This window comes from Amphibalanus amphitrite, unplaced genomic scaffold, assembly GCF_019059575.1.
Source record: "Amphibalanus amphitrite isolate SeventyFive unplaced genomic scaffold, NRLGWU_Aamphi_draft 000075F_arrow, whole genome shotgun sequence".
Lineage (NCBI taxonomy): Eukaryota > Metazoa > Arthropoda > Thecostraca > Balanomorpha > Balanidae > Amphibalanus > Amphibalanus amphitrite.
This window is the reverse complement of record NW_024881571.1, coordinates 469,507-497,274: the sequence shown is the minus strand read 5'-3', so window position 1 is coordinate 497,274 and position 27,768 is coordinate 469,507. Positions and strand designations below refer to the sequence as shown.

Sequence of the window (27,768 nt, the reverse complement as noted above, 5' to 3'; positions counted from 1 at the left end):
ACTAGAAGTCTAAGTAAACCATGACTAATTCTCCAATCAATTAATCAAATTAAAACAAGAGTATAGGTATGGAACCAGGTGAAAAAGAACAAAGCAGGAGCTAGAGTCTAGAGATAGATAGAGAAAGAGAGAAAGAGGGACAGAGACATAGCAAGTCATGCTACAAAACAGAATTGCTTTCCAGCAAAATGCTTATACAGTGTAATCAGCTACATGGGGAAGTGCTAAACCATTGCAACCAATGCAGTGCCCAACATAGAAGACTTCTGACAGGGATAGTCTGCACTTAGCTGGAACAACTCCTGTCACCTTTAGCCAGTGATAGGGCCAGTTTGTGTCATAGCATGCCAGCTAACACCATACCCTTTCTCTTTTCAATATTTTAGACTTCCTTGAAGCCTGTTGACCCGTAATTTCTTGGACAGATGGTGGAGGTCAAGAGCTGAGCAGTGTGAACTGTTCAGTTGAGTGCACACCAAGTTCTGGAGGTCAAGAGCTGAGCACTGAACAGTGTGCACTGTAGAGTTGAGTGTGCAGTGTGGACCAAGTTCTGTTGGAATAGGCCCTGGCCCCTGGACTCTTGAGCCCAGCTGTATTAATCCATCTCTCCAAAACATTGGAGCCTATGGGGAAGACTGGAACATAACATTATTGACTAAAGCCTGAAATCAAGGAAGTTCAGCACAGAGGCAAGTTTAACCAAAATAAAAATTGCTGGCTGCTATTATTTTTAATTCTGTCTATCACAAGCTTCACCAACTAGGAACCTACCACAAAATAACTCAGGCATGAAAATGTATCAGTTGGGCTATCTGAAATTTTTATTCACATCAACAGTTATTTTTTCAATGCCTGTCCAAAATTGTGGGTTTCTTCAATTAGGATAGTCAAAGCCCTAGCCATCAATTTCTGTTCGTAGAGCTGGCCTAAGGTTTCATCTCTCTTCCGGTTTCCACCGGCGGTTTATTAATCAATACAGAAAATAGGCAAATAAGGTATGTAGTTTGAGTCAACGAACAAAAACATAGTGAATAGATATATGGCGCCACCGGCTGGCAAGGATACAGGAGATCAGATGGATTAGTAATGTTAGAGAGAAGACAGTCAGTTGTTAGTGAAGGTTGGTAAAGGAGGTGACGCCATCATTAACAACAAAAAGTCAGAGTGAAAGACGGCCAGCATTGCCCCTCCTCGGACGGGTACCGCTGACCTCCAGCCAGCGTGCGCGCCGTCGATTAAAGGGACCCTCCCACCTTAACATTAGATTTGAGTTGAGATAGCCAAAATGGGGTCCCTGGCTCACAATTACCGGTTTCGGCACTCACAACATCGAGAAATGCCTTAAATCGGAAATATTGAATTTCAAAATTGCAGCATTTTGATTCAGAGGGGCTAATGCTTAGGAATACCCCTCTGAATGTGTGACGTCAGCGCAGATATCTAACGATTTTTAAATGTTTGACTAAAACGTTTTGTAGCACGCGGTGGTATATGCTATTTGCGCGCAACATCTGCCGCAAACGCCGCACTTCTAAAATAAAGTCGCTAGAAACAGCGGAGATCCCAAAAAAGTAAACAAAAGTAAAAGTCTAATATCTTGAAAACCGGTGAATATTTTTCGGTGAAATTTGGTAGATATTCGTTTTCGCTCTTTCTGAACCGAGCGACATCACTTTCATGCCAATTCATGAACTTTTTTGAAGGTGGGAGGGTCCCTTTAAACGGCCGCGGCGCCGTCGTAGGTGGCGGTAGATGGCGCCAGCATGCCGTAGCGCCGACCAGCGGCACAGCCGCCCGGCCGTCGGCGCCACGGCGGTAAAGCCATCAGGCCGCCGGCGCCACGGCGGCGCAGCCCTCGGATGATTGTGCCGCGGGGCGGTGCAGCCCACAGCCGATGGTACTCCGGCAGCGTGGCCACCGGTTCGCCGGCGCCCCAGCAGCACAGCCCCCAGGCTGACGGTGAAGCAACGGCACAGCCCACAGTGATGCAAATGGGGTTCACGAGTGGCCATAAATACGAAAAAGGCCCAAAATTCAAGTTCACTTAATCGAATAAATCGTAATATGGTCAGTCAGGCAAATGTTTGGGGTGTCTGAAAAAGTATGATTTTAATGTTTTTGTCAAAACCGGCCTCGTGTATGATTGTCAGAAGTCGAGACATTTTCGATGTCGTAAAATGACTGTCAGGTACTTGAAATTCAAGTGCCGCTAGCGTGCGTTCATGTCATACAAACTGCAAAAATTATACATGAAAATGATCCCCGAAACCTGCTGCTTCTAATGCCACGTCATAAAAAGCCGTATCTATTTTGGTTTGGCGGTGAGCTAACTGTTTGTAATCATGTTGCAACCGCAGTTTTTTACCAAAAATATTTGCTTTCAATTCACCTACAGCACTTCACACAGTGTGTGCCCGTTAGTGCACCATATCATAGCAATCCCTAATCATTTCTGAGTCGCATAGTGAAAGAATTGAGGCGCTAGCACAGGGCTGACCGGCGCTACAGAAGTTTTCGTCCGGCACGGTCGGGTGCCGCGGGCCCACCCGCCCACTGCGCGCCCACTGCGGCACCCGACCGCCCGGACAAAAACCTCTGTAGCGCCGGTCAGCCCTGTGCTAGCGCCTTAATTCTTTCACGATGCGACTCAGAAATGATTAGGGAAGGCTATGGTATGGTGGACTAACGGGCACACACTGTGTTAAGTGCTGTAGGTGAAACGAAAGCATTTTTTTTTTAGTAAAAAACTGCGATTGCAGCATGATGATAAATAGTCAGATTACCGCCAAAGCGAATAAGATACGGCTTTTTGTGACCCGGCATTAGAAGCAGAAGGCTTTGGGGATCATTCCCATGCATAATTTTTTCAATTTGTACGAAATGAACGCAAACCAGCGGCGTTTGAACTTGCGAGTGTCTGACCGTCATTTTACGACCTAGAAAATGTCGCGACTTCTGACGATTATACACGAGGCCGGTTTTGACAAAAACATGAAAGCCATGTGATTTCAGATGCCCCAAACATTTGTCTACTCGGCCATATCACAATTAACTCGATTTGGTAAACTTGACTTTTGGGTATTTATGGCCACTCGTGAACCCCATTTGCATCACTGTGCAGCCCCCGGACCCCGGGGCCGTGACAGTAGAGCCATCAAGCCTCCGGCGCCGCTGCGGCACAGCCCCCCCCCCCCCCCCCCGGACGGTTTAAAAGCATCCTAGCCATAAGTTCAAGCTATTTTGACCAAGTTGTCAAGCACCAATCTCAGACAAAATCAAGTGAACTTCACAAAAAGTTGAGCATAAATGCAGCCTTTTCCCAACTGGCAGTTACCAGCCATCAGTCATCAAATTGAAATGAACCTGTCCCTGAGTCCTGAGCCTCAAGCAGAAGCAATCTTTTGCAATGTTTCACAATGCACATATTAAAAAGGAGGCATGCAGTGTAGCACTGATAAGGGTGATAACCGATTACCTCCTTTTGCACCATTTAAAAACTGAAGATATTCACAAAACAAAAACATGACAGGAAGAATTCATACTCTAGGAGTGAACACTCACTGATCCAGATTCCAGAAAAGTGATTTTGGCAATGCAGGCCACAGGGAGGGGGGGAGGGGGCATCCAGCATACTCCCAAAAAGTTTCTCGAAACTCCAAAAACTCAAAGGATTTAGATCCTTATGCACTGCTGTTCAGTTTAAAACAGACTTTTACTCATAAGAGTTTAGTTTTCATTTTGATCTAGAAAAACCACAAATTTTTGTTAATTTTGGGCACTCAGGAGTCGGGGGGGGGGGGGGGCGTGGCAAGCATTTGCCCTAAATGCTCCCCCTGGAATGGATCTGGCAGCAGGAGTGAAGGCTTCAGAACTTCCAGAAAAGCAGGGTACCCTACCAATACTGCCATGTAAAGAGCAAACAGACCAAAATTGTTATACAGTGACTTGAGACTGTGTTGATACGAATTCAGTAGGCGGAACTATGGTCATGAGTACCCAAATATAGGAACGTTCCCATTTTTGGGAACGGAGTTCCCAAATATGGGAACGGGCGTTCCCATTTATGAGAACGGAAGGCAATTTTTCGGCCGTTCGCCCACTAAAACTCAAAAGTGCATCACGTCTCAAAAAAGTGCACGCTGATTTAAGTATCTACTAAATCTCCATAAAGTTATCTTTAATCTGACCGTGGAACAAGGAAATTGACCGTGGAATGATATTTTTAATGATTTTTTAAAAATGACAGAATGGTGGAAATATGGGTTATACGACATTTAACATGCAATTTTAAGGAAAATGAAGCATTTTTTTACATTTTGAGGTCAAGTATAATAATTTTCGCCTGGTTATGAAATTTCATTCTAGCGACACCAGATGCTGACATATGCAAGCGAACACGCGGACAGTCCCGAGGTAATATTGTTGACTTTTGGTGTCGGGGCGATCGACCGCGTGGAACGTCAGTGATTTTACCGAACTACTGTTGTTAACTCAGTTTCAGTGGTTTAAAATCATTCAGCTGTATTTTATCAGCCCTGAAAGACATATTTTATTTGGATGCTAGCTGTTTAGCGTTGTTTTATAAGCAGCGTCATGAGCGTGGTTTTTGTCTTCGGCGTTTCTAAGCATGATCGTTTGGGGGGAATTTCTCTGATATAGGTCGCTCTGTGTGACTTATTTATAATTTTTATGCTGATTTCGATCATACCTCGTGCCCATCCTACCAGGCCTTTTGCCACTTACACTCATTAAGAAAGGAAAAAACTAGATTTTCATTGGGACTAGGTGTTTTGAGGGTGTAACATATTCAGCGTTCCCATTTTTGGATACTTCTTGTGCTCGTCAACTCTCGGTGATTAGCAGACAGGTGCTTGACATGTCTCCACCCTCGGCGCGGACGGTGGATATAGGTATGGAAGACCTTGTTGAACATCGCTGAGCGTTGTGGATTACGTAATCCTGCAGAGCAGTCGGTGACACACCAGGGAAATAAGCTAAAATTAGAGCGCTCTATTAATTGCTCCCGCTGCTTCACCGTCTCCCATAGGGTCCTGTGTTGAGCTGGTGTCGAGGCTCTAAAAATGACGCCGATTTTTGCACCCTTCTCACGAAAACCGCTCGGACCGCCTGGAAACTAATTGTTCCGCTCTAAAAATTTCATGATCGACGGGAAAATGAATGAGGAAAATATTGGTCCTGAAATAATTCTGAACTCCCTGTAGAACATATCGAAATATGGCTGCAAACTAGGAGCATGTCAAAATCGACAAAACAATACAAATAAACTTACCGGGATTTTTTTATTTTCCATGCATCTGTGTATGAAATCAGTCGGTTTTTCGGAAAGATAATCTTCTGTTTAATAAATAATTCCACAATTGCAATCGAGAAAAAAAAACATTTCTGCTGTGACGGCAGTTTTGGCATTGTGCCAGTAGTGTGGCGTGCGCGGTGCTGCGTGGCCGTCGGGACGGAGTTGTGAGTATTTTCGGTGTTTTAAATGGTTGATGGCCATTTGAACCAGCTTTATATTATTTCCTACAAATTTTTGCATCAAATTATTGCTTTGAAAGACCATTGAAACCCCTTATCTCTTCATGAAACACGATCATATTTATCGTCGACGAAAATGGCGCGGGACCCCATGTGCGTTCCGATCGAAATAAATCGTAAATTAAATACTATTCGATGATAAGTATCATATTCTAGTGACACATTTTCATAAAATAAGGCATAAACTTTGCAAGGAAGTCAACATTGGATGATTGTATTATTATTCTGCTCACATATCCTTGTGTAGTCAAATGGCTCAATTGTTAGATGAATGTAAGCATATGTTTTGGCTTGATGTTTGCTGTGAAACCACCCAGCCACTTGCTGGTTGAGTGGTTTTTGATAATAACCTGATAATCATTTCTCCTTTTCCTTCAAAGAAACTAAAATTCTTTTCAAAGTAATCCATTTTTAGGAAAGGCGGCTTGCTCATTGACATTTCATGTTCTTGTTTTGTTATTGCTGGCAGTATTTTGATACAATAATGCAATATGAATTTTTTGCAATAATAAAACCTAAGACAAACCTAGTTAATGCGTCAATCAAACACCCAACAGAAAGATTGTGAGTCCTTGTGACGTGAAGTAGAACATTCTATGAATGTGTTATATAGAATATGCCAAATTTTAAATTAATTATAGGGATAGCTGAGCATGTGAATTATGCCACAATATAATTTTATTTTCTGGTTTTGAAATAGCGGGCAGTATTTTACTTCAACAAATGTAATATACATGGAATACATGTTGTTATGTTATGTTAAAAGTTTAATAACAGCAAACAGAAGGGGCTGTTTCAGCAGATAATGTTTGTACCTTATGCATTACCTTTCTTTTCTGCAGGACCATGCTTCCGCTGGGTGGTCGACATTTGCCTCCTGAAGAAGTTGAGCAACATGAAGACCACCAGATGAGGTGTCTGCAGTTCATGTGGAACTCTGCAGACTACAAGTGTTATGCCAACCACAACCAAAGTGCTGTGATCATGGAGGCATGAACCTCATGACAACACTTCAGATTTGCAGTTGTACCAAAGTGTGATTCAAACCACCTGTGGCATCCCACTCAATGTGTGAACAGTGTGATCATTGTGCAGTGTTCAGCTGCAACTAAGACATTTATTAGTGACTTGTTTTGCAATTAGCCACCAAAAGCATTTTTGGGCTGGCTGCTGAAATTTGTTGTGCACTGCGCAATAGTGGTAGTGTTTTGTCACTTGTCAAGTTGTCAGTTGTGCATGTTGCATGTTTCTCTTCCCTCGGCCCTCATTATCAGTTAAGTGGTGAATTGGCATCACTCAGTCTCCCCAGATCTCCATTGACTGTCTGTCAACCACCTAACTTGAGATGGTATTTGCTAATAGTGTCAGAAAAGAAGTGATTGTAGACATTTTTTAGGAATATGAGCTCCGTTTCATGCGTGTTGCGGTGGTCATTTTGTCACTTGTCCCATAGTGTAATAAATGGAAACTGTTGTTCCCTTTTCAAGGTACTCGCGGATGCAGAAAGCGTTGGGCCTAATTATTAAACGCACCCTTCTATCAGCGACGCACGAAATCGACAAATATCATCCTTTTTAGAGCAGGAGGAAACGAAAACTTGTGAACATAGCTGTACCTACAACAGTGCATAAGGAATTGGAATTCTGGGAGTTTTTGAAATTCGGAGAAACTCAATTTGTCGACAGGTATGCCCCCTTGTACGTCAAAGACCGCCTAAAAAACAAACGTCTACAAATGAAGGCAGTATTCGTATGTTCGTTGTAATTGCAGCAGCCTAGCAACATGCATTGCGGTCCGATGGCGAATTACACTCGTGCTAAAAAAAAACTATGCCGGTAACTGCCAACGTACTTAGTCGTAGGTGAGGAGAGGAAGGGTTATGTCAAATGTCAACATCAAAGAAATGGCTTCATATGAGCTGTGCCTATTGTACATAATTCAACCAATCTATGCATTTCGTTTCTTGCTAGCTACTCATGCTTTCACTCCTGCTTCAGAGTAATCATCCCATATTGTACGTCTTAAGATATTGATTTCTATGGCAGTTCGCAATTGCTAGCCACGTCTCACCTCAGTTTGGTGGCCCCGCATCGGCCCACTCGGCCGCTCTAAAATTGACTTACGGAGGAGGATGGTGGCTTTTATTTTAGCTTCTCCGCTGACTGCGGGGAGCGCTGTCGCCGAGGTAGGAGCAATAATTAGCTTAAGTTTGGGACTAATTTCCACGCTTAATTAACATTTTAATGTTATTTTAATTAATCCATGTTAATCTTTGACGCATTCTCTTTCTATTGATACCATCCACCGGCCTGAGAAGTACTGCCTTGCTGCGTAAGGGCCGATAAAAGATCACGCTTTTAGGGGTATCTCTTCAACATGGGGCAGGAGCAATAAATAGAGCACTCTAATTTTAGCTTATTTCCCTGGTATGTCACCAACTGAGAGGGGGGCGTGCCCGCTGCGAGATCGACGGGAATAAAAGCGCAGAAGACCGGGCGAAACATGCAACGGTCTTGCCGGAAAGGTCATTTGATGATTGTTGCGTTAACAATAATTTGCGGCGTTGGACGTGATGCTTGTTAATGAAAAGAGCCCCTGAAAGGCGTCGGTGAAATCGTTCCCAATTTCGGGTACGCCGTTCCCATTGTAATTTGAAAGTTGTCCCTTTGTATATGCTGCTATGCTGCATTGCTGTCTTATCGCTAGATATGTCTAGGGGATTGTGTCCTTCACTATATTCTTCAATCGTTTACTCTATGTGCTGTCTAGGGGTATTACTGATGAAAACGCGATCGAGTGTGTTTCTGCTTCCTTTCCCTCCTTCGTTCCCAACACCATCCACCATACAGACGTGAACATGAGTTAAAAGTAGATATATTGAAATGAGCCAAAAGATAAGGTCGAAACCAAAATGTCAAAAGGAAGCGATCGAGTCATTAAACGAGACAAGGCCGAAAATCAGTCCTGCACGAATAGCCGTTGCATTAGCACGGGCTGATATCGAAGAATACGGAAGTGTCGAAAGAAGACCGAAAATCAGTCCCACTCGAGTTCCTATCGCACTCGAGTATGCCGATATTGTAGAGGCCGGAAGAGTGCCGAAAGAACAGCCTGCTGCCGCCAAGCCGAGCCAATCGGCTCCCTGGTCAGCGTCATGATGGCGGGCAGGCTGAAACACAAACAGCGCAGTGAGACCGGACAACGGCGGTCAACGGTCACCAAAAAACAAGGGCGAAAGAGATAACCGAATGGGTAGCCGAAAGACAAAACAAACAGTTCAACCATATACCGAATAGTTCGGCAAGTTAAACGGACTTCCTAGAAGACGTCACGTCACCTTGTCCCCACAGCACAGCTCCAAGAGAGCTGGCTGGGGCAGACCGTCTGGTCTGAGTCATTCTTACGTAGGTACTTACTTGTGCATGTTGAGTGGAGTGTTGGAGAGTGGATGTTGTTGAGTGTGGTGTGGACTGTGTGAGTGTGTCGCTGCTGCGTCTGGCGCCCGTTTTATACCTCTCCGACAGTCGTTTGCCCTTGGTGTGTCGTCAACCCATTATCTGACCTAACCCTCGCCGAGTGTTTTTGCTGTGGGCGAACGGTGGAGGTCAGCGAGATAGGAACCGAGCGAGCCGCCGCCGGTTGGTCGGCCTTGGCCTCCGGGCCGACTGACGGGGCGCTTTCCGTCGCTGGAAATAATGAGTGTCGCCGATTAGCCGCTCAGAGCAGATGGAAACGATATTTCTCACATCCCTCCCATTTTTATGGCGAACGAAGAACTGTAACCTTAGGGGGTGAACGGGTATACGTACGTAATAATAGACTTACAGTCTGACTGGGTCAAACCGAGTTTGACTTGTACACAATGGCAAATGCGGCGTCTTAAACTGTTTTAACTGTTTTGTGCCTTTCGGCAAATATGACAATAGTGCAAAATACATAATCACTTAATAGCTTGATAGATAAGATCACACGACTTTAGCTTCAGCTTTAGCATTGCACCGTGGTAGTGCTGCTGGATACAAAATCTTGGAGAAAGGCAATCACTGCACCTTTACATTTATATTATTCTGGGAACCACATCTCCTTGCTACTGACCTGTGGACTGTTTCTGGGATGGGAATTTCGTGGTTTACCGGAAACGATTTACAAAGGAGCATGTCGTCATTCGTGCAATGTAAAGGGTACGCTTGTTAACGATTCCCAATACGGGCTTCGACTTTAAAAACTCACGAGTGATAACGTGATGGGTCCATCCGTCTGCTTTATGGCCGCCACACCTGGAGGAGATAAGTTACAACCGACGGGCAAGTGATCGTTTGCCTCCGTTAGAACAGAAGGATGCGTTTCCGACTTCTGGCAGCACTCAGCATCGAGATGTTGGTCCTAAGGGCTCGGGTGAGGTGTTGAGGCTGAAGTCAATCTGACATGCCGAGAGATTGGTGGTGCTTGTAGACCTTTTGGTATCTCAGATACCTGTGTAGGACGCACTCTGCTGCTGGCTCCAATGACCTGAGGACATTGGGAGGGACCAGACGATGCGAGCATCGCAGCACACGAGCAGTTTGTCCTATTGTCTATGCCGGTTCTATGCCCGCGCATCTTTTGGTCTGCACAGATCCATGTCGCTGGATCTAGTTTCAAGGCAATGCACAAGATTGTTGCTTCACCACAACTTATACCTCGAGCACCAACTGACCCTTATCACGACCTTCATGCATACGCTGAAGCAGATTGTAGCAAACTCGTCTGCTTGACTTTAACAAGTGAGCACATGCCCGTTGGCTTTGATCTTTTGATCTCAAGGGTTGTTCTTACTTTTGTTCGTGACCCGACATCACCGTCGCTGGTCACTCACGAGACGGTGGCGCTCCATGCAGGGTTGGATAAATCCATCAGGACCTCCACTCGGCAGCGCGGTGTCTGTTGCAGACAATACAACGAAAGTCAACCACAGTAACTGGTACACCTTCCATTCAATATGACGTTGACCCTTCGTTCAGCTTTGGGATTGCCAAATGATTCACATGAGTGCTGAACGAGTTCACATAGGATTGCAGGTTCTAACTACATAGGCTTTCGGGTTCATATTTAAATCGTTCCACAGGAAAAGGTGTGGTCAGTTTGCACAGTTGATGCTACTCCAGAATCTTGCTATAAAACATTAACGTAAGTGTTACTCGAAAGTCGAGACAACGAAATCAATCCAATATTTCGTAAATTTTGCATTGTCCCTTACCGTTGCGGTTCTGCTCGGTTTAGCTTTACCGGCAAGACCTTCCCTCGGGACGTCTCGTGCCTCGTACCTGCGCTGAAATCGAAACCTTTCGGCTTCAGTCAGCTCACTTGGTAACTGCTGACGGCCGAATTACTATTTTTCTTTGCCTTGTTATCTCAACTGCAAGACCCACGCAGTAATTCACGATGAAGCAGGACATGAAGCATTTATGTCTATCTTCCTACTCTGGAGATGAGCCACGGGATGGACTCCTGAAGAGTTTTGCACTTGCTATGACTTGCAAAGTGCAGCTAAGCAAGGATTCGAGTCGTACTACCTCCTGCCATGGAATGGAGATAAAACGAGACGAAAACCACTTTCCGTCTTAAACACTATCTTTCCCTCTGCAGTCACCTGAAGTCTACTCACATTTCAACTGTTTGTCGGGTTTGCTGTTTTTGCAACATCTGTGCAACGAAGCACAGCAACCAAGTCACCTTTCTTATCGACGCTGCGGTCATCTTCTGAAACAAGTTAACGTCGATCGGTTTCGCTGCTTCTGCAACACCTGTGCAAACGAAGCAAAGCAACCGAGTCATCTTCCTAAGACACCTGTCTTATCGACACTGTGGTCAATTATCCGACACTGGTCAATTCCTGAAGTACCATTCCTAAAGTAATTATGGTGTTGGTCGGGTTTGCTGCTTCTGCAACACCTGTGCAATAAAACAAGCAGCCAATTAATCATCTAACCATCTAACCTTGAATGTGAATCATACCTTTCCGATCGACTGCTGCGACTACCTTCCAAAGTCATTAAGCTGTAAGTCGGGTTGCTGCTCCAGCAACTCCTGAGCAGTGCCAAACAAGTCAACCGAGTCATCCTATCTCGGATATAAAACAACCCACCTTCCTTATCGATGCTGCGGTCACCTCCTGAAGCAAGTAAATTGTTGGTCGGGTCCGCTGCTGGCCTCATCTCTCCTGTAGTCGCCGGAGTGTTCGACTCTTTATACTCCGGTAGCAGTGTATTTGCGGTGGGGTTTGCCGCCTTACACGCTCAAATGGTTCCGTTTTTCACATGCCAGGAACACCTCCTCAGCATGGATTGTCGCCTGTGCCAGTGACCTGCTGCTCCCGTCACTGCACGCCCAGCCCTTATGCCTAGAGCGTAAGCTGACCGAGAATTCCACCCATACCCGGCCGGTGTATGTTCGGTGGGCATGGACCCCCAGAGGACCACCCTCTGCCATGCTACTCACTCTGGTAGATAGGTGGGGCAGGCCCTATCACCAGTTCTCCTCAGCTCCTACGCGTCCGGGCCGCGACTGCCGTCCTGCTCCCCGCGAGCAGACGGTCCGGTGACGTCCTCCTCCAAGAGACGTCTGTAGGCTGCACGTCCTACCTAGCACTCGCCCTTCTCTCAGGGACGTAGGCAGACGGCACGACCTACTCAATAAACGGAAACCACATTTCTGGCCCAGCACATCACCCGCCAAATACCAAATGCGTTTATCATTCTGTCAAATACTTCCCAACTGGACGGGAGTATCACCAATGTTGACTGGGATTATCTTCACAAATCACAACCCTCAACTGACTGATGAGATGACTGTCTGTTTGAACCGAAGCAAAGTTAAAAGTATATTGCCGTCCAATGTTAACCAAAATAATGACTAATTGATACAAAATTTACCTATCAACTAGGGCAAAGGGTCTAACACAGAGAGAATTACTTCACCTGAATTCGACTTACCGGAAACCTGCCACATGCTCTGAAATATTGAAATTCCTGTGTAAGAACTGAATAGATGTAAACGACGTTGTACTCTCACAAATAAATGACATCTCAAACTGTGAAACATTGAACCGATCTTGTACACTGAACCTTGTCAACAACTCAGCCATAATGCAACTCTACCAGTGACCAACCAGTTAAAAACCCAAAAGAATAACTAATCATGTCAGCGAGGCATCAATCCACTCAGTCACAATGACACTTCGGACTGTGTCAGGGCCATGTAAGGTTATGTCAACGGACCTCTGACAACGAACCTCTGAACTCCGGAACCTTGATCATGGGATACTTCCGCGATCTTGAAAGCTGATCGAATGGTATATCCGGTTTGGCGATCAGATGATCGAACTCGCGTTGTTTTTATCTGTGGATAGTTATTGCCCCGAACCAGCTAGCTGACCACTGCGCTGCAATGCACCTGGTCACTGCAGACATCCTATGGCAACTACCCCAGAGTTCAATGACACCAAGTCGGTGTCATCAGAACGTCCAATGACAACGAAGTCAGAGTTAGCTACCTAATGCCAAGTCAGTAACGTCTGAGCGTAAAAATTCATGAAAAAATAAGAACACAAAGCCGATGTTATCAGATCAAACAGATGGACCAGCTCAATAACACCAAGTCGGCATTATATGAGCGCCTTACGGGCAACTTCTTGATAAAGTTCAATTATACCAAGTAAGTATCATCCGAACACATATTCAAGTCAAAGGAATCGAATGGATGTAATCCATAGAGCATATCTGGACATTCTTTTATACCATGAGTTAAATAGCCATTTGCTGTCATGCCAACGATGCGAACGAATTGATTTGCGAGGTATACGACCGAGTAGCGTATCGCCAGAAGGCAAAGTAAGTAGACCCACAGAAGTAAGCAAGACTAACCTGAATCAATTGAACTTCAAGAGATGGTGACCTCGACGGTGCGTCCGATGTAGGTTGCCCATGCAGCATGCGGACCAACAATTGGCCTGGCGAACCTAGTAGAGTCTGGAACTCGAGCCATTCGCCATCAAATAAAGGTAACTGGAAATGGAAATACACAAATTTGACCAGTCAATTCATGTTTCACGAACACGGTGAAACGGAAAGTTTACGAATCACGAGCAGCAAGCTACACCAACGAAGATCCACGAATCATTCTGGAACAACAAAGAACCTGAAAACTTTACAAGCAAGAACATGCAATGAATCAACGGCATATACAATCAGGGTCCTGTTCGAGCAGAACAGAGTTTGATATCCCGGACGAGCCCCCAATGTAATTTGAAAGTTGTCCCTTTGTATATGCTGCTATGCTGCATTGCTGTCTTATCGCTAGATATGTCTAGGGGATTGTGTCCTTCACTATATTCTTCAATCGTTTACTCTATGTGCTGTCTAGGGGTATTACTGATGAAAACGCGATCGAGTGTGTTTCTGCTTCCTTTCCCTCCTTCGTTCCCAACACCATCCACCATACAGACGTGAACATGAGTTAAAAGTAGATATATTGAAATGAGCCAAAAGATAAGGTCGAAACCAAAATGTCAAAAGGAAGCGATCGAGTCATTAAACGAGACAAGGCCGAAAATCAGTCCTGCACGAATAGCCGTTGCATTAGCACGGGCTGATATCGAAGAATACGGAAGTGTCGAAAGAAGACCGAAAATCAGTCCCACTCGAGTTCCTATCGCACTCGAGTATGCCGATATTGTAGAGGCCGGAAGAGTGCCGAAAGAACAGCCTGCTGCCGCCAAGCCGAGCCAATCGGCTCCCTGGTCAGCGTCATGATGGCGGGCAGGCTGAAACACAAACAGCGCAGTGAGACCGGACAACGGCGGTCAACGGTCACCAAAAAACAAGGGCGAAAGAGATAACCGAATGGGTAGCCGAAAGACAAAACAAACAGTTCAACCATATACCGAATAGTTCGGCAAGTTAAACGGACTTCCTAGAAGACGTCACGTCACCTTGTCCCCACAGCACAGCTCCAAGAGAGCTGGCTGGGGCAGACCGTCTGGTCTGAGTCATTCTTACGTAGGTACTTACTTGTGCATGTTGAGTGGAGTGTTGGAGAGTGGATGTTGTTGAGTGTGGTGTGGACTGTGTGAGTGTGTCGCTGCTGCGTCTGGCGCCCGTTTTATACCTCTCCGACAGTCGTTTGCCCTTGGTGTGTCGTCAACCCATTATCTGACCTAACCCTCGCCGAGTGTTTTTGCTGTGGGCGAACGGTGGAGGTCAGCGAGATAGGAACCGAGCGAGCCGCCGCCGGTTGGTCGGCCTTGGCCTCCGGGCCGACTGACGGGGCGCTTTCCGTCGCTGGAAATAATGAGTGTCGCCGATTAGCCGCTCAGAGCAGATGGAAACGATATTTCTCACACCATAATAAGGAACGCTTGCAGCGCCAGTGTACGAGAGCGTTCCCAAATTTGGGCTCGCGGCCCGGGTGATGGACTGCCTTAGAAATAGGGGAACGATTTGAAACTACGATGGGCCTTACAATATCAAACTCTTTCCCAACAATATTGAGACAACTATCAGGCGGTTAACGATCGTTTTATATTTTTTGGACGTCATTTAACAGTTCTTTTTCTTGTTTTAAATAATGCCTACATGGCGTTCCCATATTTGGGTTTATCGTTCCCAAACATGGGAACGAAAATGCGTTCCCGAAAATGGGTACGCTTGACCATAGTTCCGCCTACTGAATTGGCATGCACATTTCATTTGATTTGACATTCTTCAGTCACTCCGACTCGTGACTCATGTCTCACAGCAACCGAAGGCACTCGGTGTATTACCATATATTCATAAGATGTTGACTTACCTCTAACGCGGATATTCTCCTGAAAAATATACTTCAAGCAGCAAACAAATATGCGATCCCGCCGACACACCGTTACTTGCGAGAATTTGATTCATAACATTACCCCCGCGTTCGATGTCTCTTGGACGACGAAGATTCTACGTCGTCCGGCCAATCCCGTCCAAGGTCAGCGGGGGCTCGGCTGCGGTTGTGGAACGTGATTGGCCGGACGGCGTAGAATCTTCGCCGTCCGGGAGACATCGAACGCGGGGTACGTGGCTGCGTCGGTTATATCTCTAGCTTCACATTTGCCTACGATAAATTGATACCACATCTTTTTTACAAAGCTGCCAAATGCTTTACTTGGCGTGCGTTCTGCAAAGTAATTTTGGCATGTTTCACAACTAATCTTGTGTTACTTGTGCTTCAGGCTTCACAGCAACAACTTGTGGTGGGTGTTCTCTTGGGTGTTCTGTGGGAGTTCTATAGCCTTCTTGGTGCTGTGTTTTTCTGAGATATTTGTGATGATAGATTAATTATGAATTATCAATGTGCTTATGAACTGTCTCACATGTTTTTCCTTCACCTGCACCAGTTTTTGGATGTTATTTGCCACAGATGGGATGCCTATCTTGTTCTATTCTGATTCCACTTCAATTTAAACTTGGACTTCAACTTTGATGCCAATTTTAGATTTTAGTATTTGTCTAGGTCTGATCCCCATATGCTCACTTGATCATCAGTTTCTTTTCAGGACACATATTATAGCAACAAATGAGCTCTGATATGCAGGAGGGCCAAGATGGGCAGCAGCTCCAGCCAAAGAGGCGAGCCAGCTTCACAGAGCCGTTGATGAAGCTGTCTTCGTACCTGCTGGCCTTGCGACCGTGGTCCTTCTCAGCATCACTCATGCCAGTTCTTTTGGGCTGTGCACTAGCTTATAAGGTATGCTGACTGGTGATAGTATAGAATGTGTTAATTTGAAGTTTCACTTGCTACCCTACCCTCTACCTATGCATTAATGTTGAAACAGTCTCAGGAAATTTATATCAATCCTGGGCACAACACTTTTCACTTGGTCAGTACCTAAAGATAATTATGCCAAAGTTTGAATCATGCCTCCCAGGCTCTCTCCATCTCTCTGTCTTACTGTCTCTGTCTCTGTCTCTGTCTCTGTCTCTGTCTCTCTCTCTCTCTCTCTCTCTCTGTCTCTCTCTCTGTCTCTGTCTCTGTCTCTCTGTCTTACTGTCTCTGTCTGTCTGTCTGCCCTGCCCTGCCCTGCCTGTCTCTCTGTCTCTCTTTCTCTCTGTCTGTCTCTCTGTCTCTCTCCTCTCCTCTCTCTCTCTCTCTCTCTCTCTCTCTCTCTCTCTCTCTCTCTCTCTCTCTCTCTCTCTCTCTCTCTCTCTCTCTCACGCACACACCATGGGTTTCTGGGGAACCAATCACAATTCACATGTACCTACTTGTTTTGTTACACATCACCTTTACCTACTTTATTCTCAAGCATGTGAGCCTACTTGCTTTTCCTGCCCTTCCCTGCTCTCCAGACATCTTTTATGGCCAGCTTTTGTACTCATTTGTCTAACATCCCCTCCTGGCTTGCCTCTTCTCTTTCTCCCTGTCAGGTATCTGGAGAGCTGAACCTGGTCGGTGTGTTCCTCACTGCCGTCACCGCTATCGCCGTGCACGCCGCCGGCAACGTGGTCAACACGCTCTACGACTTCGTCAAGGGCGTGGACGTGTCCCGGAGCGACGACCGTGTGCTGGTGGATCACCTGCTCACCAAGGATGAGCTGAACACGCTGGGCGTGCTGCTGTATCTCGTTGGATGCCTCGGGTTCAGTCTGCTTACCGTCGTCTCAGCGGCGCGAATGGAGCACCTCGCGTTTGTGTTCTTCGGCGGCCTGTCCAGCTCGTTCCTCTACACAGGCGGACCGGGACTGAAGTATCTCGGCCTGGGAGATATCCTGATTCTGGTGATATTCGGTCCGATCAGTGTGTTGTTCTCGTTCCTGGCGCAGACGGGTTATGTCCAGTGGCCGGCAATGTTGTACGCCGTGCCGCTAGCGCTCAACACCGAGGCCATCCTTCACAGCAACAACACACGCGATCTGCAAGCTGACAAGGCGGCCGGCATCGTCACCCTGGCCATCACCATTGGCTACACGGCGTCGCGCCTCCTGTACGCGCTGCTACTATTCACGCCGTACGTGCTCTGCATTGTTCACGGTGTTAACTACTCCTCGTGGCTGCTGCTGCCCTGTGTCACCATGCCCACCGCCTTCAAAATCGAGCGCGAGTTCCGCACGGTCAGTATGCAGGACACGCCCAAGAACACGGCCAAGCTGAACGCCTACCTGGGCCTGTGTCTGGTGTTGGCTGTGCTGATGTCTGATGCGAACACTCTGCCCTACCTGACACCGCAGAGGGCGTGACGAGCGGACGGACGGGCCGCAGCACAGGAGAAGCATATGTAGCTCAGCCGCTTATGCGGTTGGGTAGGTGGCGCATTGCTAGCCATCATGATCAGGTGACAGGTTTCTTGACGGCCCTGAGCGACACCCCGTGGCCGTTCTGTTCGATGACCATCTTTTGGAGACGGATGGGCTGTGGTCGACCCCGGGCGATCGGAGAAGCCTGAGAAAGAGTGGGAAGATACCACCTTATATGATTCTCGTGGCCATTACTGCGACAGTATATCTTGCCTATTGCTGTATACGGAGAGGCGTTGTTACTTGTTATGCGTCTGTTATTTTTTCGGTGTTTTTATGTTTATAGTGAACTGTGGTAAGCCAGCCTGTGGCGGGTCTCTAAACTAAATGCTTCCTGTGAACGGTTGTATGTCGTTCTGAAACTCGCGCTGTGTCATGGAACATCATTACTCTCACGCTTTAGTGCGCGCGCCATCGTTTTTTCACCCTTTAAACCGCAGGAAGCGGTCTAATACTCAGCGCCGTGTGTCGCGTATTTATTGTTTGTTACCAACAGAGAGAACATACAGAGTGAAACGCAGCATCACGTGTTGATCAAATCCCATATCTGGAGGACCCCCACATTTCGGCGCACGCACGTCGGGCTGATGGAAAAACCGCAGTTGGCGCCCTCTATTCAGTGCCCGGGCTCAACAGCTGACCGCCGCCGGTGTGCCGCTGATCGCCGTCAGTGCGTCACTGTACGCCGCCGGCACGTCACTGTACGCCACCGGTGCGCTACTGTGCGCCGCCGGTGCGTCACTGCCCGCCGCTCACTGCGGCACAAACAGCTGGTCGCCGGTGAAGGTGCGTCGCTCCACGCCGTTGGCAGTGATGATGGCCACTCGGCAGACGCCGCCCGAGGAGCCGTCACGGTGGATGGCCAGGGACACGCCTGGAACAGGGGAGGGGAGGGATATCAGGTCAACTGTTCGAACACGAGGGAAGGGATGTTAGATCACAGGGAACAACTGTAACATGGAGAGGGGAACGGAGGTGTCAGCCGTCAGGTCACTTGTCGGAGGACACGAGGTTGAGTCAAGACACAGAGAGCGACGCTAAATTGGCACGGGTGACGAGAGATCAGACAACATGACTGACGTTGAAACAGACAGCTACCATACCACAGTGATAAACATCGGGGAGGGAGGACAGGCCATAATTCACAATGCAAAAAACATGATGTAGGACGTAGGTAGACTCAATATCACTTCAAAACAGTAGGCGAGAAACTGAATGAGAGGAATGATCGATACCGAAACATGGGGAGCTGGGAGGACGGGTCACTGCAATATGGAGGCTATCTGCATAGGTCGAGTCACGTCACTGGGCATATTGCTGGAACGGGATCAGACAGTAAGCCATCACTTAGAGGAGATGTCAGACAACATTTCACACACTAAATACGTGGAAATCGATAACACTGAAACACAGGAGATCTAGTCCCGAAATATTCGTGATCAGTAGAATGTGAATATACAGGATCAATCCGTCACTACCTTACTAAATACAATTGTCACACACCAGCGGCAGTGCCTCTCGTTTCCGATGACCTACACCGGTAGCGGCGGAACACCTTCAATTAAGTATGGGCAGTGAATGGGTGTACCCCTCCCCCCCCGTCCGCTGCCTAGTGCCTATGACCTACATAGTCCACGCGCTCTAAAACCCAAACACCATCAACCCACGCCCCATCCCTGCCACTGCCGGCTCCCTGTCCCGACCTGTCACCGGCGCAAATTACATCCGGCGCCCTCCCCCCGCCTCGGCGCGTCGCACATGCATGAACGAAGACGGCATTTTCGCCGTAGCCCAGGTGACTGGGTCGGGAGCGACCCATATCCGCCGCCCGCGGGGTCGCCGAACCGTGCCGGTGGCATGGGAGAGAGAGCGGAGAGTGGCATGGAGAGAGAGGGGAGGAGAGGTAATTAGTGATACCGAGATGTCTGCTCTGTCTCTAGTTAACGCAGTGATGTGTGCAGACGGCAGCGGTGAGTAGGGAATCAGAGACGGGGGCGTTATTTGCCCAACGCAGTGTTCCTCTCTCCGTATGTAGATTCATATGTTGTAGATTTATACATACGGCCCTCGAGGCATTAAGTGGTTGGTTGCCAACATCACAATCGATCTGCATTGATGAATAGTTCTAATGGCTGTTGAAAACCACTGCCGAAATGTGTGCACGAACCCTCTTCTCATTTCTATTGAGTCATTTTGCAGGAGTGTCTGTCATTTAAAGTTATTACACCAAAAACACATAGGCTAACCAACCACTCTTTTGCTGGAGGGCCGTACACGTTTAGCTGCTTGTTGTGTACAAACACCCCCTGTCTCTGACTGGCAGTCCAACGTCCTAATAGACCGAGGTCACCACCGCCGTCCCTGTGTCTGCCGCTGTCTCCCCAGTCCCGAACCATGTATCACGAGCAGGCGGTACCGACGGCCGGCGCAGGGTCAACAGGGGGTCGGCACAGGTCGACGTCCGTCTGCTGCGGACAGAGTGATTAGCGGCGCTGCCGTACGGACGTCAGCAGCGTCCACCGTTACAGGTGGCGTCAGAGACAGACTGACCGGCGGGGCCGGGGGATATACAGCGGCTCTATTGGACTGACTGAGTAACTAGGAGCAGTAATCATGGCCTGGGTCAGATGGCAGCTGACCGATCCAAACCTGACCCGAAAGAACAGGCAAGTAGTGGTTACTGGCTGCATTGGATGGAGATGGAGCATTAGTGAACCGTTAGAGCAGCCAGTCGGACAGCATGATGTAAATATCCCTGCCACCTGCAGCCCAACTACGAAGTTGTGAGATGAATGGGCTTGCGCCTTGCAGTGTTATTAACAGCGGTGAGCGGAGGCTTGTCTGGAGGAAAACGGTTCATCTGGAGTGGTTACCTTCAAATGGTCACTTTTAACGCCACATTTGCTCGTTCATGGGTTCACCAGATCTGCCTGCCACATATCAGCACTTTTGAGAAAGCATAAGTATTGCCGTAGGATGCCGTAGGATATTGAATGTCAGGTCCAACAGTTCGTCTGCACATGACTGCAAGCCGTCGCGTACCTTTCCTAATGAAGTCGACACACTGTTCGGCGGTGAAGTCGGGCTTGTAGTTGCTGTCGAGGTAGCCGTAGATGTAGGTGGAGCCGCTGCCGCCCGAGGCAACCTTCTGTCGTACCATCATACCGCCGATCGGTAGCGAGTAGATCTGGGAAGAGGTGATGGTCAGAGCCTTATAGGTAAAAAGAAACTGAATAAGATAGGGTGAGATGCACTGAATGGTTAGGTCACTCAGCTGACGCCTGACACAGGGCAACATAAACCTGAAAAAAAACGAACAAATATGGCTTGCTAATATTCATGCGATTAACTCTACGACGAATAGGACGTACTAGGGTTACCCGCGTGCTCCGCAACGCGAGGATGGGTTATTTGTTACTCGTGGGTATTGGGTTGGTCTGTGTCAATTTGGTTGGTATCCATTTCGTTCGATTGCTTTTTGACGGCCAAGCATTTTGTAATAAAACAAAAAAGATACATCGCATCGAGGTGCCCGTGTCGTATTATCATGCGTTCTACTTTAGAATGATTCGAAAACTGACGTGAAGTCTTTTGAGGACCATCGATGAATTTCGGTAAAAATGACTATGTAGTGGTTTGAAACATTTGCATTTTTTTTTAGAATATTGTTGCTTGTCATGCAAAAATTTTGGGTGTATCTTGGACGAAATTGAATGCTCTTTCAAACGGTACCAGTTTCAATTGCGAAACGTATCAGGTTATGCAGCAAAACCCGTGTAATTAATAAAGCGGCACATCATCGACAAAAACCATTTTCTCCAGCGATTTATACCACCTTGTCGTCGATCAATTAGCTATTCACAATTTTCCCATGAGAGGCGGTACATTTCTCTTGTCAACAGGTGTTGTTTCAACTCGCTCCGTTTAAAGGTAGTGTGCCAGCTTTCCTGGACCGTATGGAGTTAATGGCCCAGATAAGGAGAACCGGATTTTTAGAACTTCTCCATACCTTCAAAACTCATGGAAACGTCTTAAATTCTTCAAATTTTGAGTACCCCAGTGCGAAATTCGCCCCGACGGGTTATCGGTCGTACCCCAACCACATTTCACACCACTATGAACAATAAATGCACACACTGAAATCGCTATTACCGATATGCTCATCCAATCAAGTTTCGATAAACCCGTTCATCATCAGCTCCTGCAGTTTCGAACACGCCTGTTAGGTGGTGCGGTAGACCACGCCCAAAGCCAGGGCCCCGGTAACGTGAGGTAGCCGAGTCAGGGCAGCGTGCGCTGACCCAAGCCGGAGCCGCGCGTCCTCCCGGTGTCATGTGATAGCCCGGGGCTGCCCGCGGGGATGCGGTAGACCGCGCCCAAAGCTGCGGCCCCGGCTTGGGTCAGCGCACGCTGCCCCGACTCGGCTACCTCACGTTACCGGGGCCCTGGCTTTGGGCGCGGCTTCTGCTCATACTTTGTGGTGCAGTGGTGGTGCGTCGGGCTGCGCGCTCTGACTTCGGCCAAGAAAAATGCGTCAGCTGATCATTGTCATTTCTGCCACTTGCGTGTGGTGAAATGGGGTCATAACTTATGAGACGGCTTTTTCATATCAATTATTTTACATAAAATCATATTTCAAACCATAAATAATGTTCGACAGCCAAATAAAAGAAACAATACCAATACGGGCTTACAGTTTAAGGCTCAATATTGTGTTGTCTACGATTAGACAGCTGATAACTCATTCCCGTACGTCGTATGGTCGTAACACTAAAATGACCTTTGCTTATTGTCACAAGTGCGCCGCATTCGCGATTGTTGCCGACGCCTGTTTGCAGGTGAGCCCACTACAGTTGTTATACATATCTAAAAACCGATAAAGTTTTAGGCGAAAAAGGCACTATTCCTGGCCCATTTTTGATTTTTTTTGCGATATTAGGTAAAAACAGAAGCTTCTTATCCCAGGAAAAATAAAATGGGAAATCTTTCAAAGGCGGTACACTACCTTTAACGGTCACCTAAAAATAAATTTACTTCCAAAATCCCTCAAAAACCGCAATTTTTCAAATAAAAGTGCCCTCTCCGGTGCACGTGGCGCGTGCTATCCCCTGCATTCACACCATTCAATAGCCCGTTCAATTATGTACACGATGCTGTTTTCCCCGTGCCGGTCGGACCCCTGGTCACCAAGATATTGCACGGGGACTGGACCCGTGTCGGCCAAAATTAGCCGTTTTCGCCCGATTTCGCACGCCGATTTATACATGTAAAGTCTATGACGCGAATTTGCACTTTTTGAGCACGCGCCACGCGCTCCCTATCGACCCGATCGAGCCCAGACCCCTCAAAGGCACGTCGCGCATCCTTGATCTATAAGTTGTGCAAATTTCACCGGGCTAGGTGCAACGGTCTGGCCTGTAGTCCACGCAAAGCACCACCAAGTCGGGACCTCGGTAACGGACAGACGCACCCTCCTCAAATATAGTCTGTTCCATATCAAGCTTGCAGTTGGAGTTTCTTCGGCATATCGCTCCTCCGCTCAAGAATTTGCGTCTTAAAATGTAAGAGCTGTATATACAGAAATCACGCACTGCTTTCAGCAGGGCACTTCGGCTGCAAACTTGAAACGGAACAGAGTATAGTAATATAGATTTTAGTTAAAAGTGAAAAGGTGATTCACATCCGACAGCATGCATCTGACTGTAATATCCCTCTTAGTCTTTCCTAACCATCGGCCCTCCCCATCTAGCTCTCCCTCCATCAGTATGGCCCACCCTCACCTGTCCGCCGTGGGTCCGGTCGTACCCGGCACACAGAATGCCCGCCATCAGGTCATCCCTGTACTGGTAGCACATCTCGCGGAACGTGTTGGCCACGGTACGGACGGCCGCCGGCCGGCCCATCTCGATCTCGTGCATGGCCATCCGGTAGCTGACGATGTCGGCCAGTGCCTGGGTGTCGGCCGCGGAGCCCGAGCGGCAACAGTACACCGAGTCGGTGATACGCGTGATCTTGTTGGACACACGGTTGGCCACGTACGTGCTGGGGAGAGCGAGGAGCGTTAGCTGAGAGCGTGATTTGAATTCACGACCCAACACACGTTCCGCACGTTTATGGGCTACCCTCACTTTCATCCAATGATGTTCTGTTCCCTTGTCCTAGCACCGGGTTACACCAGCTTAACCGAGTGACACGGGCCCTCCCCAGCGTCACTCAGCGTCATATGTTCACCCAGTCGGGTGCCAGTCTCTCTTTCCCCTGCCTCCCCATCCCCAGGCCGCACCCCTCTCTCACCCGGTGGATGTCCGCGAGTCGGCGCCAATCACCACTCCGCCCGGAAACTCGGCGGCCACCAGGGTGGTCTGCAGACAGTGAAAGAAACCTCCATCAGTACAGAGTGAAACTCAGCATACAGCGTAACAGCAGACAAATGGCAAACGTGATCATCTTCTGGGGACAACTGTCAGAGTGTCCTAAACCAATTACATCTTCAGTACTGTAGACAAATAAGAACAGAATCGGGTTGTTCAACCACAGAGGCATTCTAGTTTTCATAAATGATAAGGATATTTAGCAAATTGACCTTATCAAAAAAAAACTGTGCTAAACCTGAGCTGAGCTGAGCTGCCATTGCATGGCAGGTAGCTGCATAACTGCACTGCTCTGGCCCCCACACACATCACTGACAAATAAGCTTTGGAGTGTAGAGCATGACTTACACTAACTGGTCAGAGTTACATAAAGATCAGTTTGGCATTTATTATCATTAATTTTCCCAACCATGCTAGCACAAATGCCCCCACTTTCCGTAATGGTAAGATGGCTTCAGCACACCCTCTGCTTGTTCCATTGACAGTTATGATGAACTCCATTACAAGGGTTAAGCTGTGCTGAGCCCCATTGTTGGCCTCAAACTAAAAACCTTTCAATCCCCTTAGTAGAGACTTTGATGTTCTCACTTTTGGAATGGATGTCATTGTCACAGACCAGCTGAATTAACATTCATACTTATCTGTCAGTTGCTTTGTTACTTGTTTGCTAGTTTCAGCTTTCACTTGATAAAAAAGGCAACACATCTACATGTTCCATTGTTCATGAAAATAAAATGCCTCAAATGTACACACAATGAAATGCAAGCCTAACAAGATTACCTAAGTCTTGAATATTAATCATTTCGTACACATTTACAAAATGAGTGGCTAATGTTATACTTACTCCCATGTCGTGCTCAGCTGAAAGCCACTCAGGCAGAGGAGCAGCATAGCTCGGAGTAACTTGCTGCACAGTTTCCATCATTGTCCTGAAGCAGGGATAAAAATAATCAATAACAATATCTTACATAGGTTGATTATAAAAAGTAACAGCACATTTCAACTCTTTTTTCTTGCTAATAGCCACAATAGAACATCGAAAGAAAATCAATAGGTGATATTACACTGATACATTAAAACATAAGTTTTATCAATTATCTCAAATTTTATCTATTTTATGATTTAATTTACTTGAAGTCATGTGTCTCATAATGACTTTAAAGTTTGAACAACAGCCCTGCTAGAAGACTTTTTGCATAGGTACTAACGCCAGTATTGGTAAAGCTGGCATCACTGTCAACAGAAACTGCAAGACAGGTTGTAGGTTGTGGGGTTGTGGGTTGCAGTTTTAGGTTTTGGGTTGTAGGCTGGTAGGTTGTAGATTGCTAGCAGGTAGGTTATAGGTTTGTAGGCCAGACTGGAAAACACTCGCACACACTACGCCCGCGCCATAAAGACCCTCATGCGTTGACATTCGGCGCAAGCGATTTTGCGCTGAAATTTCTGCATGATTTGCGCCGAAAGTTGGGTGTCTATTTGCGCAAAAATCAAGCCACTTCTTTCTACATAAAGCACATTTGCACATCTACCGAACAAGGCTATATCTACAAGACAGAGCGTTCCGGGGTTGAGCGTTCGAATTAGTTGATGCTTCCATGGAAACCCAATTCCACAATACGCGTAGCGCACTGTAGCGTCGTGCCGTGAAACAAGGCACATGCCAGAATTTCCAGGGACACAAAAACCGGCGGAGGGGTGTGTTCGAGACTGGTAGGCGCCAGCGAAGGCCGGGCAATGGAACAGCACTGCTGCCAGGCCATCAGCCTCTTCTCGGCACAAGGCGCAGAGCACCGCGGGGCATTGCTTGTCCGGGCACTGCTGACACACCGCGGAGGGCAGACGGCCGATCCGGTGCAGGTGCTGGAGCGATCTGCCCCAGTAGCCCCGGCCCTCGTCTGCTGTACCGAAACGGCTTCCTCTCGGTCCTCTCAGAGGATGGCGAGCTGCAGCGTGCTCCCGAAGAGTTGCTCGAATAGTGACTCGGGCCAGTTGTAACGCCATTGACGCGAGGCCGCACAATAAACCGCCGGGTCAGCGAGCGGGCGTTTCGAGGGCAGGGCGGCCGCTCGTTTTGCCAGGCCGTCCGCGCTCCCATTCACCCGAAACCTGCAGTGGGCAGGAGTCAGAAAGCCATTGCAGGATTACTTCACGACGCTCGGCGATGTACAACAAGGTCTTTTCTCCGCGCCCTGGGTGGAGGCCTCATCCGGGCGGACGCTCCTCCGCTAAATAGACTCGGGGCGGCTCAAAAGTCTGAGCACGCGACGACCAGGGGCCGTATTGGCGCCAGGGCAGGGGGCTCTCGCCCTGAACCCTCTGCAGAGCCGCCCGCAGGACGAATCCGCTGCTAGATTAACCAGCATGCCAAAAAAGTTGGTGACTGCCATCCGCGCAAAAAATCAGAATGAGGCCGCCCTGCGCAAAAAAAAAAATCAGCAGCCGTCATGCACTAAATTTGACACATGCAAAGCAATGCCGGACGTGCGCTGAAATTGTTGGCGCAATCCCGCCACTATGCTGGACATAAATTCAGCATAAAATGTATTTCTCCAGCCTAGTTTGTAGGTTGTAGGTGTAGGTTAGGTTAGGTTAGTTAGGTTAGGATAGATATGCCGCAGGTGACACCAGCTTTACTGATAACCCAATACCGACCAAAACAACTAGGTACATCATCACATTAATTTAACAGCTTCATAAATGTTTTAGGAATGTCTCCACTACCAAAACCTTAATTAACTCAAATCCAGTCAAAATTAAGGCATTTATGGCATGTAAATGAGAGAAATATGTTACAGAAGAAAAAGAATGCATTAGATCTTCTCAATCTCAATTCTCAAATCACAATGCATTAGCAAATAAACAATCACAAAAAATGAAAATATTTTCACAAAAACCAGCAACATTCAGTTGCAGCTAGGTTTCATCGGCCTCTTAGCATGAAACACAAATCATGCAATGAATTGAATGCAATTGCATTAAATTGAAATGAAATTGAAATGAAAATTGAAATGTTGATTTTTTGTTTCCGTCTGTCCCTGTCCTGATTCCTCCCAGTCCAAAATGGTTCGAATGATTTGTTGTCATGCTAGCTGGACATATGTGCTATTCAATTTATTTCAATTCACTTACCTTTATTTGAATTCCAAGATCCTACCAATTTATTGCCAATTTACCAACAATTTACGTTCAAATACACGATCACCTCCAGTCCCAAATATTTTTGGTAAGTTTACGAAGCAGACGCGCCAAAATTGTAGCAATGACACCGGAGGGAATTGATAGACGCCACAGGCAATTTATACTAAACTTTAGTTAGTGGATTTATGCGAAGTGATGTCATTAAGATATTGTAATAAAGATGATAGATAATTTCGTAATAGCTTATTTTCTATTAGTTCAAATGTATGATTAGATCAATACGCCGCTCGACTTATCACTTATGGCGTTTAATAAAAATCCCCCAAGTACTGCGGTACAGCCTACTATTAGGCGCTAACACTAGCGTCATCTATGGAAAGTAATTGAAACTACGCGTATGCTCGAGCTTT

At 47.2% G+C, this 27,768-nt stretch overlaps 3 protein-coding genes across 4 annotated transcripts in view; 1 reads left to right on the top strand and 2 right to left on the bottom strand.

The window, feature by feature from the left end:
* LOC122379294 (vacuole membrane protein 1-like) overlaps positions 1-15,471 on the bottom strand; it is a 29,554-nt gene extending 14,083 nt beyond the window's left edge. Inside the window, exon 1 of one of the 2 annotated variants that reach the window (XM_043361351.1) lies at positions 15,379-15,471. The gene's annotated coding sequence lies outside the window, so the exon portion shown is untranslated. Of the gene's footprint in view, positions 1-3,925; positions 3,964-15,378 lie in introns of those variants that run through there. The other variant, XM_043361352.1, reaches the window with a different exon arrangement.
* A 298-nt stretch (positions 15,472-15,769) lies between these two features.
* Positions 15,770-18,369, top strand: LOC122379292 (ubiA prenyltransferase domain-containing protein 1 homolog). The gene is made up of 3 exons (XM_043361347.1): positions 15,770-15,808; positions 16,112-16,302; positions 16,983-18,369. Exons 2-3 carry the CDS (start codon positions 16,132-16,134, stop codon positions 17,790-17,792), a joined length of 981 nt encoding a protein of 326 aa, XP_043217282.1. The 5' UTR covers positions 15,770-15,808; positions 16,112-16,131; the 3' UTR covers positions 17,793-18,369.
* LOC122379293 (proteasome subunit beta type-6-like) lies at positions 18,315-27,436 on the bottom strand. The gene is made up of 7 exons (XM_043361348.1): positions 27,411-27,436; positions 27,350-27,378; positions 25,065-25,149; positions 24,144-24,211; positions 23,630-23,891; positions 20,892-21,036; positions 18,315-18,723 (listed from the first exon to the last, which is right to left on the bottom strand). Exons 3-7 carry the CDS (start codon positions 25,143-25,145, stop codon positions 18,602-18,604), a joined length of 678 nt encoding a protein of 225 aa, XP_043217283.1. The 5' UTR covers positions 25,146-25,149; positions 27,350-27,378; positions 27,411-27,436; the 3' UTR covers positions 18,315-18,601.
* Between the last annotated feature and the right edge of the window lie 332 nt (positions 27,437-27,768).

Bases quoted from the DNA above. Each gene is read 5' to 3' on its own strand.
- LOC122379292 (XM_043361347.1), top strand. From the start codon at position 16,132: ATGAGCTCTGATATGCAGGAGGGCCAAGATGGGCAGCAGCTCCAGCCA. The intron at 16,303-16,982 runs GTATGCTGACTG...TCTCCCTGTCAG, and splicing joins GCTGTGCACTAGCTTATAAG to GTATCTGGAGAGCTGAACCT.
- LOC122379293 (XM_043361348.1), bottom strand. From the start codon at position 25,145: ATGATGGAAACTGTGCAGCAAGTTACTCCGAGCTATGCTGCTCCTCTG. The intron at 21,037-23,629 runs GTGAGGGTGGGC...ACCTCTTCCCAG, and splicing joins ACCGGACCCACGGCGGACAG to ATCTACTCGCTACCGATCGG. The intron at 18,724-20,891 runs GTACGCGACGGC...CCCCTGTTCCAG, and splicing joins TGTCGACTTCATTAGGAAAG to GCGTGTCCCTGGCCATCCAC.